General features: G+C 37.0%; 1 protein-coding gene and 1 long non-coding RNA gene across 2 annotated transcripts; one reads left to right on the top strand and one right to left on the bottom strand.

Annotated features, from left to right (window-relative positions):
- Window positions 1-8,810: 8,810 nt before the first annotated feature.
- LOC137174092 (snaclec 7-like) lies at window positions 8,811-10,476 on the bottom strand. The gene is made up of 3 exons (XM_067579143.1): window positions 10,327-10,476; window positions 9,527-9,845; window positions 8,811-9,198 (listed from the first exon to the last, which is right to left on the bottom strand). Exons 1-3 carry the CDS (start codon window positions 10,400-10,402, stop codon window positions 9,189-9,191), a joined length of 405 nt encoding a protein of 134 aa, XP_067435244.1. The 5' UTR covers window positions 10,403-10,476; the 3' UTR covers window positions 8,811-9,188.
- A 1,970-nt stretch (window positions 10,477-12,446) lies between these two features.
- LOC137174094 (uncharacterized) lies at window positions 12,447-14,111 on the top strand. The gene is made up of 2 exons (XR_010925273.1): window positions 12,447-12,528; window positions 14,076-14,111. It is a non-coding gene; the product is annotated as an uncharacterized lncRNA (long non-coding RNA).
- The last annotated feature ends 5,189 nt before the right edge of the window (window positions 14,112-19,300 follow it).

The following is a 19,300-nucleotide window of genomic DNA, read 5'->3' as shown; positions in this document are numbered from 1 at the left end:
GATGATGGTAGTGGTAATGGTGAGGATGCTGCAGCTGTTGTTCTGTGGGTTAAGATACTATCATATTTAGGTGGCACAGTGCTTCAACATCTTTAAATGGAAACTGTAAATGTTAAAGCAGGAGACAAATTATTTTTTACAAGCTTTGTCCTATTACTACAACCGCACTCATTCATGGACTACAGCAGAGGTGCACAAAGGCACACACACAAACACACACACACACACACACACACACACACACACACACTCACACTCCAAAAGTCTGAGAAATATTTTAAGACTGCTTTAAAAGAAGATATAGTTGTAGCAGATCTCAGGCATCAGGTTTGTTCCAAAGAACAGCATCATAGTGACTAAATGCACCTTCACCTGATTTAATTCTAGATACATTTAAAAGACACATGCTTGATGATCTGAGGAACCAAGAAGTTAAATTTATAAACCTTTTAAATTTAACTTTGCAATTCCCTTTTAAAATTTGATTACTTATTTAAGAAAATTTGATTATGCATTACTTACTTTACTTTGTATATATTATATTAGTATACATACTTTGAGTTACATAAGACATTTTCTAAAATGAAAATTCAATTACTACATTGAGTTATATTATATTTAATTCAAAATACCCCTCTGGCACCATGTCAACCAAAACTTAACATTATGCAGTAAGCTTCACATATTTACTGAAGGGAGATTGTACTTGATTGCAATATAGTAACAGGTGTTTTTGTTTTTGAGTCTACATGAGGTAAAATATTGAACACCACATGATTTAAACAGAAAAAAAAAATGTTCAAATCACTTGAGAAGACAAAATTCAGAATAACTCAAAGAAGACTTAGATTTGACATGATACAGAGTCTTAACTTACATTTTCTGATTCCTGCTCTCCTCAGATCCACTCTGCTCTGATGTCTCTCCCTTTCTGAACTGACATAGACTATTATGCATACAATAGTATTAGTCCTCTTAGTATTCTCTGGTTGCCACATTGACGTCTGCTTTTGAATATGGAAATGTGGAGACATAAGATCTTTATTACTTCCAGGAATTGTCCATTGTTAACAACAGTAAGTCCTTGTCCTTGTTGACAGACATATTCTAATGTAATGGAAAACAAAGATATCACACGCAGATAAAATGTATATTACACAAAATAGTACCTGAGCAAACTGCTTAAAACATGAATTATTTACAGTGACCCTCTCTTGCAGACATTTCATTCATAAATTGAACTGTTTATTGTGTTGGTCTCACTTGCAGCGTTGACTGTTAACAAGCAGAAAGAAAAGGTATCACTTATTAGTTACTGGCTACTAAAGAGGAGAGTTACCTACAGCACTGTGCCTCTGCAATCTGTAAAGACCCAGTCTCAACCAGCACAGGTTTGTTTTTATTTTGACATTTCTCTCGCACTGCAACTGTCTTGGTTTCTTTAGCGTGATAATTTCAACATAAGATATAAGAGATGTATTCTTTTTCTGTGGCAGTAAACACAACACATGAGCCCAACAATAACTGTGCTAACAGCAGGGCTATGGCTTTATACTAATACTCCCCCACAGACATACATGCACCGGAGAGCCTCTCATAATAGACCCGCTAGCCCAGCGGTGGTCAGTCAGTGTCCCATGAAACCCCTGAGTCACACACTACATAGCCAGGAGCCCACGCCCCCTACAGTGTCCTCCAGTCCTCTATTGCATTTTTTGAATATGCTGGGATGGAGGGAGCTAGCAGAATTTGAGTGTAAGTTACCATGGATGTATTAAGAGAACTGGATACAGCACTACCACTAAGCCTAGCTGCCAGTTTTGCTTAGTGGCCATTTGTGGCCCAAAAAGCATTTTCCCCATAGACCGTCATTATAAAAGAGACCTCTATAAAACTGTTGATAGGACACCTCGAACTGTAAATAAGGTCAATTATGACTCTATCATGAAATTTTGATCCATTAAGGTTTTATATTTGTAAAACTTTCCTAGAGCCCAGAAAAGCGTTTTTAAAATCTGTGACGTCATCAATGTAAAGTTTATGGGCCAAGTCGGAAGTCAAGGGTGGGACCAGCAAGAGAAACACTACTGTGCATATTCAGTGGGATGCACAACGTGGAGGTAAACTTGGAAGGTAGAAACTTTTTTAGCTCATGTGCCAGGCAAGCAAATCTCACTCGATTAAATAGGCGCCATCTTTGAGTCCGGTATCCAGTTCTTATAATAAATTCATGGTAGTTACCCTTTAAGGCTGTTACCTCACAAATTAGTTAGCTTAACTACCTAACTTAACTAATATTAAAAGTTAAAAAAAAAAAGTTTCAAGCTCTCTGTAATGTAAACATTAATTATAAACTAGGCGGGTCACCAAGCACTATATGGTACGAGCTTAGCTTGTTAGCTTGGCTAACATTAATGCTAGCTAAAATTAGCCATCCTGATAAGCTAGCGTTTACACATATTACATGAGTAACATTAGTCCAAGTTATTAAAAGGAAGTGTATTTCTCTAGTACTGCTTACAAACGTAGCCACTACACAAGGTATGTGTGTCTTAGTCCTTGTTTCTTGGATAACCAAAGGAATGCTGTTCATCAACTCTTGGCGCTCTTGTTCTGAGGAAAGACCAAGCTCCCTACTGTTGTGAATGGTATCCCAGCTATTTAACCATTTCACTCCAAACACCAATTTCTCAAACATTCCACAGTAAAACAATAAAGTGTTTCATATCTTTTACTGAGCTCTACAGGAGGCCATCAACTAACAGGCCAATTATCAAAGAAGCTGTGCAAAAAGCAACAAATCCTTACACTATAAAGGCTGGGATAAGTGAATGTTTGACATTCTTGCTTGAAAAACGACTTCAGCAATTGATCAATTATCAGCATTGTTCAGCATCTATACTGTAATGTAATGTTTATTTATTTGTAATTTAATTCATTAGTCATAGTTGTTTGCCTGTATCTCTGCGCATGTCTGTGTTCTCCATTCAAGTGAAGTAGGAACCACCGGAAGTCAGCTGGTTCAGCCAGCAGAAGTCTCGGACGAGCTGTAGAAAGACTCTACTGAGAATGCTCTGTGGGTCCAAAATGCAGAAGTGTGAGGAAGCCAGAGGAAAAATGGTGGAGACATGGCAGAATTACGGCAGCATGAGCCATACAGTGTGGCGGGGAGCCAGCTACTGGTGGCCAGCAACTAGGCAAATGGTTTCTAAAAGTTTAAAAAAAGTATCTTTTGGTGGCCACTTAGCAGCTGCTTTCACCTTACAATTATCACAACAGTACCCCAATGATCCATGTACATTTTGCCTGCTTTCAGGGGGTAAATGTTGTCTAGTAGAAAATCACCTAGTCTGGCACATTTCTTGGGCGCAAAACTTTCTGCCCCAGATCCAGTTATTTTCAGTGTGTGGTGTCAACCAATCAGGGGCCACCAGGAAAAACCAAATATATCACACACATACTGCCGTCTGGCAGACAAAAGTACGCCCTTTGGCACACAGACAAATTTGGCAGGCGGCGCTTTTCATTAGTCACTGCACATTTCTGTAGTTATGTATGACCACACACCCCTGGTTGTGACTCCAAGAAGAGGGTTAAGGTTAGCGCTCAGAGTCACTTAACACTTGACACAGACAATGTTGCTGCAACTGTTGACCGTGTGGGCAAGTGGGCAAATCAGCAGGCCAAACTACAGTAACAAACATCCTGTTGCTTTCAGGAAGTGAGAGAGAGTGGATCATGAAAAACAATGAAAATGAATTTGCAATATATTCCAGTTCAATGTTGTTGTTGTTGTGTACTACTACTTTAGGTTTTTGTGTGTTGATTCAGTTATGGCAACTGTGTCTCTGAGAAATTGTGTTAATATAAATGCAACAGCAAATATACAGATGCAGCTTATGTGTGTGACGATACAGACAGACAGACATACATGTATATGTAAATTAATACATAAATACTGTAAAATAATCAATTCAGCTGGATCTTCAGACTGTTTCCAGCCGGAGCAAAATATGGAAATGTTATATTATCTTTGTGGATCTTATAACCCACCGTCATAACAGAAGAAGCGTTTATCGTCATCACAGTTATAATTCTTCCATCTGCCTTTTTCATCCAACATGACACATTCCCCTTTGATTATTAAAGTCTTGATCCCAGTGTCTGAAAGAGAAACTGCTTCCATCTGACCACCTCCAGGTGTCTCTGAACAAACTGAACAATGATTTTGACCAATTTTTGTTGATGATTCGTATTATTATTATAATATTCAAACCCCAGACAGAGTTTACACAGTCAATGGGCACCATGAATAAAAAATATGAATACTTCAAGGGAATGAAAACAATAACATGATTTTAAGGTATTCACTGATAATATTCCACTGGTTATGAATCTGCTCCCTGCAAGTTGGAACAGTAAGAAAATGTTGGGTCAAAGGTCATATTAGCCCAGTATCTGTTTACTTTGTTACCATAAATTCTGTAATTCCTATACACACCTATATAACATTACACATAAACATTTGCATGGTCACATAACAGTGAACAAAGACATTCACATTCAGACATTTTATAATCTCTTTCTAATATCCCTCTTTATCTTCCTGTGTCTGTGTTTGTGTACAATTTGCATCCCTGTGGACATCAGGCATGGGTTATCTTCAGCCTCTAATACTGATAGAGAGATCTGTACACGTTTTAGCTTTATTATCTTTAGAAAAGACCAAGACAACACTAGAGGAGAACAGGATCAACACCAGTCACATGTTAGAGTGTAGCTGTGTTATATGAAGACCAGAGGAGGCGGGTCCATAGAGGCAGAGGAGGTTGCCCCTCTATTTTTTGGGAAGCAAGAGGGAGATCAAAATATAAAACAGAGTATTTGGTTGAAATAAACCACCACCACCACTTCACACAGACTGGTGTGAAGTGGTGGTGGGGGGCAGTGGGTGAGGAGTGGGAGTCAGAGGGGGACGTGCTCCTGCTGTCCTCCTTAGGGTGGGATCACTTACATCAATTTAGTGTACTTCATTTATTTTCATGCTAATCTATGATTGGCCAAGACACGTAAAATGACGTTCCAAGGGAGGACGTCCTCACTAACCAATCGACAACCAGAATGCAATATTGACATGGCGTTGGTTCAATGACAGTTTCCAGATTTTATCTCCAATTCTCTACCACCGTAACGTACGTGAGTGTGACAAACTGGTAAGAGAAGAAGAGCGGTAAAATATAGAGAAACTGATAGCGTAGCAAATTGTTTTATTGTCATATAAAATTGTCCCCCACCCCTCCGATTTCATCAGGTGGGGGACAATGATATAGTATGATGCAGTTTGTTGTAAGACTACATGTTGGTTTTTCTCAAAAAAATCTCCAATCTTTTGCGTCACCAGCCCCCACTGATGAAGACACTGGTGGAGTTGGAGACTTCCAAATAAATTAAAGTCCCCCTTCACTCAAAAATGTGTTTTTCTTCCTGTTCCTACAGTTGGATGTTTGAGCTTTACTGTGCATAATGACGTATGTGCAGAGTTTGTCACTAGGAGGCTGTTTTCACATTCATCTGCTTAAAAGTGGAAAGTTTCTCTGTGCTGACTTTAAGGGGTGGGCCTATGAGCAGGATTTTGTGACATCACAACTACTTTGGAAGACAACTATGGTCCAGTATTCAACTTGCAGTGCACAAACACTGAGAATGGACTTTACAGTGAGGTAGGAGATATATTGTATACAGCAGTTAAACTATTGAAAAACATTTAATTTGCATATTCATAGATTCAGGAAATTTTAATGAGGGAGAAGGAGGAGATGCCATTTTAAGGATTTTAACATTGTAATTATACTTTTTTCTGACAAACATTATTGTTCCAAGCAGAGTATTTTTGTATCCCTTATACATATTATGATTATTTGAAGCAAATACACTGGAAATGTGGGACAAAATGAATTCCAGATTGAGAGTCAGATCTGGATCTCCAAGTCTTAACAACCTACTGAGATGTACGGAGTCATGTGGTCCTAACCTTTTTGAACCATGTGAAAAAATATATGTTGACATACTCTAATAATTTCGCTGGTTTAAAAAAAACAGTTCAGTTTGTTTCAAAAACAGGCTTTTTTAGACAGGTGCAAATATTAAGTTTTATCTGGCCACATAGACACTTCCACAGTTTTAGGTACACAAACTAAAGACTGGAAACAGTAACAAAATCTGCCTACTAGCACATCTAAAGCTCACTAATTAATATTTTATATCTTGTTTGTTTATCCCATACAAAAACACTGAGAAGTGATACTTCTCTCAGAGTGACACTGAGGGTTTTTTGTGGGGATGTTATGGGCCAGACTATTTCTTGAGCATTAACTTCCTGGAGTCTCTGCTGGTTGCCTGGCAACTGCTCCCAGTAAAGAAACAGTCCAGCACATAACCCCTCATAAAAGAACAAATTATTGGTTTTACACTTCAGTTTTGTACGGATTAAACAAATGAGATGTAACATTTTAATTGTTACCTTTGAACAGAGCCAGAATAGCTGTTTCTCAATGGTTCCAGTCTTGCTAAGCTAAGCTGAGCTAACTGGCTGCTTTGTATTTATTGTACAAACATGAGAGTGGTTCTTTTGATCTCATTATTCTTTCAATCACAAGTGAAATTGATTAAAATACAGTTAAAGAAGCAAGTGGAAGTATCTCACCAAACTTACCAATCAATCTCATGTTCTTGACAAAACAAAAGTCACATACATGTGGCTTTGGAATGATTTTTGAGACACACAAGCTCAGGTAGTTATGTAGTTTTAAATCATTTTCATCCAAAGAGATACATCCATATATAGGGCAACTGTTAGAAAACCAAAATGTACATAAGAGGCCCATAACTATTCTCACCATCATAGCAGATAAGTCCATGTTTCTCAGTACAAGGGATAACCACCAAGTATAAGTGACTATTATGTTTAATTATCAGCACATAGCTCTCATAATTTCCAACAAATGATTGCCTCACTTGCATTGTACTTCAGCCCTGGCAGAGACTGGTGCCAGTTTCTTGTGCCCGGTGGGTTGTGCAGCCCAATCCAGGCTTCCTGTGGATTCTCTGTAGAGTTACGGAGTCTCCTCACGTCTGTCATGTTATACACTGTGGCCAGGTCTGTATAGTTCTCTCTGCATTACATCTGGGCGTCATTCCAGGTCTTTTCCTCTCTAATAAAGTGGTACTCATATAATATAATATACATAGACAAATGAAGAAGGAACCTAAAACCAGAGAAGATACTGCATTGTTGGAGTTGAAGAATTTCAAGCATATCATAAATAAAGCAAAATCCAAAGTCACACCCACTACTTACACCATCCTTTTAATTTAATGAGACTGAGCTCACTAACTTGGTTATTTCAAGTGATAAGCAGAGTGAGCAGACCAACTGTTTTATGAATCAAACTAGTGAGTTGTATCTACAGTATGAAATCACACACAGTCTTAGAAAGGAGCATTATTTGTACTACATCAACACGTTGCATGCATTGGTTGTAAAATTGTCATAAAAATGCATCTTTACTTTAAAAACCTCTTTTTGCATTGTCTCTTCATGTGAGTGGGAGTCCTCAAACTAGAGTCTCCCAGATCATAGACGACCTATTTATACATCCATAACACAGATACAGCACAGCGTGTAACATGTAAGGAAGAACTTCAAAGCCCATTATTGCTTTCTACTTTTTATTTTTTGTTTACTTTTTACAACCTAACTTTGTGAAAAGGAGAAGGGGAACAACAGGTTATGGAAAGTCCCTTTGGAGCAGGGCACCTATGTCAGTAACTCAACTTTATCTCTAGGCAACACCCCCAACTCCGGGAGTGATGTCCAATTTAGGAAATGTGCCTCATGCAGCAGGTGGATGTGACTCCCCTCGTTGAGACCTGCTGATAGACGTAACCGCGGAGCAGAGGAGAGAGACTGAGATAACGATGTAACCGACCTGCGTGGTGATATTTGACATGTTTTTTCTTTTATTTGTATGCAAGAACTATTTGAAAAAAAAAAACACTATTTGTGCTTTGCAGAATAATGTATTTTTATTCGGGCAAACAAATACAAGTCTTAACATGTTAGAGTGAAGCGCTGCTGGCAGCTGCTGATGGTTGTTGCTGATGTTGTGCCTTGGTGCGCCCTGTCATATTTAATAAATAGCCCAAGGTGTCACCAACAAAAACAAACCTAACTTACAGTAACTAAAAGGACAACAACAACAAAAACATGACTTCCTACTTTCTTGAGCATTCCCATAGTCTACTTGTACTTCACTACACTGCAGAGGGAAATATTGTACTTTTACCCACCACATTTATGTGGTGGGTAAACACTGATGCATAAACACTGATCTATAATAATATATTGTATCAGTAACAGCCAGGGCCATTATTCTGTTGAGCAAACTTTTACTTTTGATAATTTAAGTACATTTTGTTCATACCTTTACTAATGAAGAACTTTTACTGCTAATGGAGTGTTTTTATTTGGTCCTGGTGCTTTTACTTAAATAGGATCTGTGTAGGTCTTCCACCACTTCTCTTAATCGACTGTCATTTAAGAATGACACCCAGAAAGATTTAAAAACAACAATTATATGTAAATCAGTTTCAGAACATGTCCAGACATGTTTGGGATTGTTGTTGTTGTTTTTGCTTTGTTTTGCAGTCATTAATGTTACTCTTTGCTAAGTTCTATTGTGATGGTATTCTTTAACAAGTGCTTTCACACTGTACATTATGGTCTGCATTTTCATTCTAAAATCAGGCATCACTGGTTGAACATAAAAAAGAAAAATACACTATGTAGTTTAACAGTTTATTGAGCATCAAATAAATCAATGATCTGTTTACATAAAACTCAAAGAAATATGATTTTACATTTCGTCACCATCACCAGATCTTAACCAAAACTTTAAAAATTAAGATAAAATATTCCAGAGTGAGTATATGAGATATTTACTACAGCACACCAGTATGGATTGGTATATTTATTTCTATTTCCTCTTGTATACATACTACCACCCTGATGGGATGGAAAATATAGCCTCAAAAGATGAACAAAAAGCCCACACTTTAAAAGAAAAATGTAACAAAATCCTCATGGATAAACAAAGTAGTGATATGTCATCCAGCATGACAAAGAGAGCTCAGATGTCCCTGAATCAGGACAAAGAGACAGAAAAATATATATTCATATTAATAATAATTGTCCAGGCAGCTACTGAAATGTGAACATTCTTAGTAGTCATTCAGTGCAACATCTAATTTTTTGTTTTACATTTCATTTCACAACTTACTAAAGAGCACAGATGAAGTTTAGTAATCCTGCAGTACTTGTAATTGCCTTTAGTGTCGTACTTTCTCTAAAACTGAATGAAGCAATGGAACAGTAATAATATAAAATTGTTCAAGAAAAATACACAACCAAACAAAGTGAGTAAATGAAAATCAAAGGTTTTAAAACTTGGAACAGATGAAATTATACTTCTCATTATCATGCTGACTGATCCACTGATGTTGTCCTCCTCTGTCCATGGCTCCAGACATGTCACACTCATCCTTCTGTCCAGGTGAGGCCCAGTTCTTATAGGAGACGACCTCATCACTGACCCAGAACCAGAAATCCAGAGTGCAGGTGTAGCGTAGTCCCAGCCAGATGTAGGGACTGTCAGCCTTCTTGGCTCTCTCTTTGACCCATCTCTGCTGGTGACGGTTAGTGATGGAGACCAGGTCACGGTATTTCTCTCTGCAGTAATACAAGGCCTCCTCCCAGGTCTTGTTTTTGTTGATCAGGATCACTTTATCTGTCATGGAATAAAATTGAGACAAACACAGGATCATACTAGTAGCTTTGTTTGGTTCATTGTTGAGGACTCTGGACTCCAATAAGGATTTTCAAAAGCTAATATTAAAAAAGTAGGTTGTAGTCACGGATATTATGTTTGGTGTCAAAGTTAAATATCTTTAAATTTGACCTTTTTCATCCAAAAAAAAAAAAATGTATGAAAAGTATGAAAATTATTTTAGAGCTTGTGGCATCTCTGATAAACACAAGGTCTCTGATGTAAACAAGACTTAACAAACTGAAAGCTGCACAATTTAAGAAACTAATCACTGTAAAAAAAACAAAAAAACAGTTAGTTAGTTCATGTACATGTAGCTGTGAGGTAAGAATACATAGGCTACAGAATCTAGATGTAAAATGAATGAATAAATCAATAAATCCAGCTTGACCTTCAGACTGTTTCCAGTGCTGTTCCCATGGAGCAAACTATGAAAACCCACCGTCATAGCAGAAGAAGGATTTTTTTTCACGACAGTCATCAGTCTTCCATCTGCCTGTTTCATCCAACGTGGTCATTGCACATTTCCGTATGGTTTGCTGATTACCAATGTGATCCCAGTGTCTGAAAGAGGACAGACTCCCATCTGACCACCTCCAATTATCTCTGAACAAGCCGACCCAATATCTGAAATAAGTGTTTTTTATCTCTTCCTTTAGCTTTTCGTCTTCTAACTGGTTGAGCCCGCTGACCAGGTCCGTGTGATGTTCTCTGCAGTAGCTCTGAGCCTTTTGCCACGTCTTCTTTTCTTTAATCAAATTGAATTTTTTGTGTGGCTTCTTTTCTGTGGAGCAAACAGAAAAACTTGCATCATCTAAAATTCTTTCAATAGTCTTTTTTATGAAATACACATTTATTTAGTAATGTAAAGCAAAATAATGGATTCAATTTACTTCATTAGTTCAGTTCAGAGATTTTCTAGAAATTAGTGAAAAGTGTGTGAGAGGTACAAAATGATGGATTACTTAAAGGAATAGTTAAACATTTTGGGAAACACGTTTCTTTGCTTTATTGCTGATATCACTCTCATGTTTGTTTGGTGAATGTAAATCTACTGTCAGCAGCTAGTTAGCTTAGCTTAGTAAAAGACTGGAAACAGTAACTAAATCTGCCTACTAGCACATCTAAAGCTCACTAATTAACATTTTATATCTTGTTTGTTTAATCCAAATGAGATATAACGTTTTAATTAGTGAGCTTTAGATGTGCTGGTAGGTGGATTTTGTTACCTTTGGACAGAGCCAGAATAGCTGTTTCTCACTGTTTCCAGTCTTGCTAAGCTAAGTAAAGCTGAGCTAACTGGCTGCTTTGTATTTATTGTACAAACATTAGAGTGGTTATTTTGATCTCATTATTCTTTCAATCACAAGTGAAATTGGTTAGAACACGGTTCTACACAGCAAGAGAGGGTCACTTAAAATAATTTAAGCAGTTTGCTCAGGTTATATTTTGTGTTATGTACATTTTATGTTTGTGTGTTTTCCATTACATTAGAATACCTTTGTCCAAAGTTTATGAAGCAAGTGGCAGTATCTCAGCAAACTTATTAATTAATCTTACATTCTTGACCAAAAAAGTCACATACATGTGGCTTTGGAATGATTTTTGAGACACACAAGCTCAGGTAGATGTAGTTTTAAATCATTTTCTTCCAAAAAGATACATCTATATATAGTGCAACTGTTAGAAAACCAAAATGTACAAAATAGGCTCAAAATTATTCTCACCATCATAGCAGATAAATCCCATGAGTCTCTGAGTACAAAGTAAATCATATTCGCAGTTTAAATACCACGTCATATACCCACAGCTCTCATAATTTCTAACACTTGGTTCTCCAAGACACCATTTTGCCTCAGTTGCATTGTACTCCACCCCTGGCAGAGACCAGTGCCACATGGCATCTCCTGTGTCCTGTGGGTTGCGCAGCCCAATCCAGGCTTCCTCTTGATTCTCTGTAGAATAACAGAGTCTCCTCACATCCGTCATGTTATACACTGTGGCCAGATCTGTATAGTTCTCTCTGCAGTACTTCTGGGCGGCATACCAGGTCTTTTTCTCTTCAATAAAGTGGTACTCATATTGTTGACATGTTAAGGAGGAACCTAAAAACAGAGAAAATATTGTTGGAGCTGAAAAATAGCAAGCATTTTATAAATAAAACAAAATCCCACCCACTACTTACACCATCCTTTTAATTTAATGAGACTGAGCTCACCTACTTGGTTATTTTATGTGATAAACAGAGTGAGCAGACCAACTGTTTTATGAATCAAGCTAGTGAGTTGTAGCTACAGTATGAAATCACACAGTCTTAGAGAGGAGCATTATTTGGACTACATCAACATGTTGCATGCATTGGTTGTAAAATTGTCATTAACATCCATCCTTACTTAGAAATCTCTTTTTGCATTGTCTCTTCATGTGAGTGGGACTTCTTTGTGTGTGTGTGTGTGTGTGTGTGTGTGTGTGTGTGTGTGTGTGTGTTTTCTTTGTGTGGGCGAGGGTGGGAAGGGTCAGTAACAGTGTCTGTTTTGTCTGTTTTACATTTATATTTTACAATGATCCACTTACCCATCAGAATGAGCAGAAACAGACTCCACTGCATCTTTGCCCTGTTAGATGAAACTGATATTTTAACACAGTGAGTTTAACAGCTTGTCTCCATTTGCATAAATACACACTGTAAGCTCAGGCTAAATAAACTGTAGTTCTCCCCTCACGCATGGCTTGTGCAGAAGTCTAATAAGAAAGAGGAATACAGTGGAAAATGTGCAAATCATAATCAAACCAGATACAACAGTTGTTCACATTCAGAAACCCCATCAAAGCCCATCAAAGTGTAAGATTTGATGTACAAATATAGATATAATATAAAGGATGTTAGTAATGAATAGTATGACGGTAGTGGTAATGGTGAGAATACTCCAGCTGTTGTTCTGTGGGTTAAGTTACTGTAATGTTCAGGTGGCACATTGCTTAAACATCTTTAAATGGAAACTGTAAATGTTAAAGTAGGAGACAAATGAATTGTGAGACAGAATATGATCAGCAGGCACTTTGGTAAATGGAATGATGAAAAGTCAAGTCAAATCAATTGTATTCATAAAGCACATTTCACACACAGGTAAGCTCAATATGCTTTACAGTAAAAGACAGAAAACAATAAACAGATGAGATAGAAAACACATATATAATAAAATACTCCATATAAATAAAATAACCTTTCAGCCATCCATACAATGAACACACATATAATGATCAATTTTGGGGGACATTACATAAACGTACATTAATTTCCTGGATACTTACCTTAACCTTAACCACTGACCCACCCCTGAACTTTTTTTCCATTTGGGGACACGGCTTTTGTCCCCAGTTGGACAAGCTGTCCCAATTTACTAGTCCTAAGTCTTAAATTCGTCCCCAAAAGTAGCCTATGACAGACCACACACACACACACACACACACACACACACACACACACACACACACACACACACTAACTAATTAACTACCAAAATCTTGAGGAAAAAAGCAATGTTTTGAGACTTTTTTAAAAGAAGAGACAGTTGTAGCAGATCTCGGGTCATTAGGCATCATGTTTGTTCCAGAGATCAGCATCATAGTGACTAAATGCACCTTCACATGATTTAATTCTAGATACATTTAAGAGACACATGCTTGATGATCTGAGTAACCAAAAAGTTAAATTTATAAACCTTTTGAATTTAAATTTTACAATTCCCTTTTAAAATTCAGTTCCCAACTTAAAGATAAAATAAGAAAATAACATTATTATAATTGGCACATTTAATGATCTATGTTAGTTTTTATTATTTTATTATTTATTAGTTTCGTAAGACATCGTTTAAAATAAAAATCCATTTAGTAAATTGAGTTATATTACATTTAATTCAAAATACCCCTCTGGCACCATGTCAACCATAACTTAACATTATGCAGTAAGCTTCACATATTTACTGAAGGGAGATTGTACTTGACTGCGACATAGTAACAGGTGTTTTGGTCTTAGAGTCTACCTAAGGTAAAATACTGAACACCACATGATTTTAAAAAAAAGTTGTTCAAATCATGTGAAAAGACAAAATTCAGAATAACTCAAAGAAGACTTAGATTTGACATGATACAGAGTCTTAACTTACTTTTTCTGATTCCTGCTCTCCTCAGATTCACTCTGCTCTGATGTCTCTCCCTTCTGTGCTGGCGGAGACTGTTGTACAACAGTATTAATCCTGTACATATTCTCTGCGTACTATGTTGATGTCTGCTTTTGAATATTAAAATGTGGAGGCATCAGATCTTTATCACTACCAGGAATGTGTCCACTGTTAAAAGCAGGAAGTCCTTGTCCTTTAGGACTGACGTATTCTAATGTAATGGAAAACAAAGATATCACAAGCAGATAAAATGTACATGACACAAAATACTACCTGAGCAAACTGTTTAAAATATGAATTATTTTCAGTGACCCTCTCTTGCAGACATTTCATTTAGATTTTCATTTGGGTTGAGATCTGGTGACTGTGAAGGCCATAGCATATGATTCACATCATTTTCATACTCATCAAACCATTCAGTGACCCCTCGTGCCCTGTGAATTGGGGCCTTGTCATCCTGGAAGAAACCACTCCCATCAGGATAGAAATGTTTCATCATAGGATAAAGGTGATCACTCAGAACAACTTTGTATTGATTTGCAGTGACCCTTCCCTCTAAGGGGATAAGTGGACCCAAACCATGCCAGCAAAAAAGTTTAAAAAAGTAACTCGGGGTGGCCACTTAGCAACTGCTTTCACTTTACAATTATCACAACAGTCCCCCAATGATCCATGTACATTTTGCCAGTTTCAAGGGGTAAATGTTATCTAGTAGAAAATTCAGATCCAGTTATTTCACTGTGTGGTGTCAACTAATCAGGGGCCACCAGGAAAAAACAAATATATCAAACACATACCACCATGGGGCAGACAAAAGTATGCCCTTTGGCACACAGACAAAGATTGTAGGCAGCGCTTTTTCATTAGTCATTGCACGTTTCTGTAGTTATGTATGATCCATTAAGGGTGCGCCTCAGCACCCTTAATGGTTGTGACTCCGAAAAGAGGGTTAGGGTGAGGGCTAAGAGTCACTTAACACTTGACACAGACACTGTTGCTGTAACTTTTGACCATGTGGGCAAGCGGGCTAAATCAGCAGTTCAAACTACAGTAACAAACGTCCTGTTGCTTTCAGGAAGTTAGAGAGAGTGGACCGTGAAAAACAATGCAAATGAATTCCCAACAAATACCAGTGAAAAATGTTGTTGTTGTGTACTACTAATTTAGGTGTTTGTGTGTTGATTCAGTTATGGCAACCGTGTCTCTGAGAAATTGTGTTAATATATTACTAAATTGCAACAGCAAATATGCAGATGCAGCTTATGTGTGTGAGAATACAGACAGACATAAATACACATAGATGTAAATTAATACATAAATACTGTAAAATAATAAATTCAGCTGGATCTGCAGACTGTTTCAAGCTGGAGTAAACTATGGAAATGTTATATTATTTTTGTGGATCTTCAAAAAACTCACCGCCATAACAGAAGAAGGGTTTATCGTCATCACAGTCATAATTCTTCCATCTGCCTTTTTCATCTGGCTCATTGTTAAACTCCTGATCTCAGTGTCTGAAAGAGAAACTGCTTCCATCTGACCACCTCCAGGTGTCTCTGAACAGTCTGAACAGTGATTTTGACTCATTACTATTGATTATTCCCATTATTATTATAATATTCAAACCCCAGACAGAGCTTACACAGTCAATGGGCACCATAAATGAAAATATGTATACTTCATGGGAATGAAAACAATTACATGATTTTAAGGTATTCACTGATCATATTCCACAGGTTATGAATCTGCTCCCTGGAAGTCGGAACAGTAAGAAAATGTTGGGTCAAAGGTCATATTAACCCAGTATCTGTTTACTTTGTTACAATAAATTCTGTAATTCCTATACACACCTATATAACATTACACATAAACATTTGCATGGTCACATAACAGTGAACAAAGACATTCACATTTTAAAATCTCTCTCTAATATCCCTCTTTATCCTGTGTCTGTGTTTGTGTACAGTTTGCATCCCTGTGGACATCAGGAGTGTGTTATCTTTAACTTCTAATACTGATAGAGAGATCTGTACACGTTTTACCTTTATTACCTTTGGAAAAGACCAAGACAACACTAGAGGAGAACAGGATCGACACCAATCACATTTTAGAGTCTAGCTGTGTTATATGAAGACACTGGTGGTGTTGGAGACTTCCAAATAACTTAAAGTCGCTGTTCACTCAAAAATGTGTTTTTCTTCCTGTTCCTACAGTTGGATGTTTGAGCTTCATTGTGCATAATGATGTATGTGCAGAGTTTGTCACTAGGAGGCTGTTTTCACATTCATCTGCTTAAAAGTGGAAAATTTCTCTGTGCTGACTTTAAGGGGTGGGCCTATGAGCAGGATTTTGTGACATCACAACTACTTTGGTGGTCCAGTATTCAACTTGCAGTGCACAAACACTGAGAATGGACTTTACAGTGAGGTAGGAGACATCTTATATAGGAGTGCATCTTATACAGCAGTGTAACTATTGAAATGCTGTATAATGAAACCAGATACAACAGTGCTTCTCATTCAGAAACCCCAGCAAAGCCCATCAAAGTGTATGATTTGATTTACATATATAGATATAATATAAAGGATGTTAGTAATGAATAGGATGATGGTAGTGGTAATGGTGAGGATGTTCCAGCTGTTGTTCTGTGGGTTAAGTTACTGTAATGTTTAAGTGGCACATTGTTTAAGCATCTTTAAATGGAAACTGTAAATGTTAAAGCAGGAGACGAAGATGGAATATGATAGGCAGACTGTGAGGAAGCCTGATCATAGTGGCTAGGAAGGTGGTAGGAGGCAGACTCAAACTCTTGTTGAATGAGTAAAAACTGATTTATTCAGTCCAGTGTACCAAAAAAAAAAACCCCAAAAACAAAAAGTGTCTCAAAAAATGAAATGAACACAAGCAAAATCAAAGTTAACTAGCTTAACTCAGGATAAAGCAAACTAAGGCACTAAGGCACTGTCATCCTCCAATTTCTGCTCCCCCTAAACCTACATCTCTCCCCTTAAATAGGCCCTCCAATCTACCAGACAGAACCAAATATATTGCAGGGATGTCCTTTCCCTTATGCCACCTGGCATATAACAATGTTACTTGTATCAGTCAACATTGTTTGCACAAAACACATCCACAGCATTAAACCTCAACTTGAGCCAAAACAAGTACAAATCATACCGATACTAAACCAATTATTTAACTAAGTAACATAAATCCCCCATACTTGGTCTAACCCAATAACATCACTGATGATGTCACCCAGTGTGTAAATACAGGAAATAGTTGAGTGCCTCCTCCTTTTGTTTGTAGAGCACATGGTGGGTATGGTAAGTAACAAAGAAAATGATTAACTTATGGAATGCAGAACTTAACCAATAAACAATAACTAAACTTAACAATACTTGTCTGTGTTTTACTTTAACCAAAAATGTTGCTGGTATGTGAAGTGTTTCCAAACATAATGCAAATCACAAACATACCCGGGATAGTGTGTGTCTGCAAGTTGCAGAGTAATGCTGGGCCTATGGCTAAACAAACAATTAACAAGCATGGTTAAATAAATAAGCTATATGGCATTGATGGTAAAAACAGGGACAAATCACCCACTTTGTCACACAGACACTTTGGTAAATGGAATGATGAAAATTCAAGTCAAATCAATTGTATTTCTAAAGCACATTTGATACACAGGTGAGCTCAATATGCTTTACAGTAAAAGACAGAAAACAATAAACATATGAGATAGAAAACACATATATGAAATACTCCAAATAAATAAAATAACCTTTCAGCTACCCATACAATGAACACACATAAAATGGCCATCTGGGGGACATTACATAGACTAACCCTAACCCAGGATACTTGTAAGGATCATCCATTGTGTAAACCCTTGACAGATTTAATAAACAAATACAAGTCTGAACATGTTAGAGTGAAGCGCTGCTGGCAGCTGCTGATGGTTGTTGCTGATGTTGTGCCAATACCAGCCTGGGTGCGCCCTCTATCAAATTTAATAAATACCCCAAGGTGTCACCAACAAAAACAAACCTAACTTACAGTAACTAAAAGGACAACAACAACAACAACAACAACAACATGACTTCCTGCTTCCTTGAGCATTCCCATAGCCTACTTGTACTTCACTACACTGCAGAGGGAAATATTGTACTTTTAACCACCACATTTATGTGACAGCTGTTAGGCTACTTTGCATATAAAACTTTCACATAAAAAAACATGCTGTATGATAAGCTTATAAAACACAATACATTGTTACAGATTAAACAGGTTGTTTCTAACCTTTATGGCTTAAAAAACAGCATCTTGTTGGGGCCCTTGACACATTTCAGGTGTAGTTAGCTGTTCTAAACTTCAGAAATTTAAATAATTGTTTGAGGCCAATAGAGGTGTAATTTTCCAATATTTCACAGAAACAGTAACAATTAGTAGAAAGTCCAAACAGTTGAACAGACATAGCAGAACTTTGTCATTCTTATTTCTTATGCTAGTTATTCATCTCACTACCTGGAGCCATTGAACTAAAACATACACATTGACATAAAAAATAGTTCAACTAGTTACAACAATAAAATGCTGCATAAACACTGGTGCATCAGTAAAAACAATCTATAATAATATATTGTATCAGTAACAGCCAGAGCCATTATTCTGTTGAACAAACTTTTACTTTTGATAATTTAAGTACATTTTGTTCATACCTTTACTAATGAAGAACTTTTACTGCTAATGGAGTGTTTTTATTTGGTACTTGTGCTTTTACTTAAATAAAGGATCTGAGTAGGTCTTCCACCACTTCTCTTAATCGACTGTCATTTAAGAATGACACCCAGAAAGATTTAAAAACAACTGAATTATATGTAAATCAGTTTCAGATTTGGGATTGTTTTTTTTTGTTTGCAGTCATTAATGTTACTCTTTGCTAAGTTCTATTGTGATGGTTTTCTTTAACAAGTGCTTTCACACTGTACATTATGGTCTGCATTTTCATTCTAAAATCAGGCATCACTGGTTGAACATAAAAAAGAAAAAACACTACGTAGTTTAACAGTTTATTGAGCATCAAATAAATCAAGTATCTGTTTACATAAAACTCAAAGAAATATGATTTTACATTTTGTCACCGTCACCAGATCTTAACCAAAACTTTAAAAATGAAGATAAAATATTCCAGAGTGAGTATATGAGAGATTTACTACAGCACACCAGTATTGA

This window comes from Thunnus thynnus, chromosome 22 (genome assembly GCF_963924715.1).
Source record: "Thunnus thynnus chromosome 22, fThuThy2.1, whole genome shotgun sequence".
NCBI lineage: Eukaryota > Metazoa > Chordata > Actinopteri > Scombriformes > Scombridae > Thunnus > Thunnus thynnus.
Note: the sequence above shows the minus strand (reverse complement) of the source record. Positions and strands in the feature narration are given on the sequence as shown.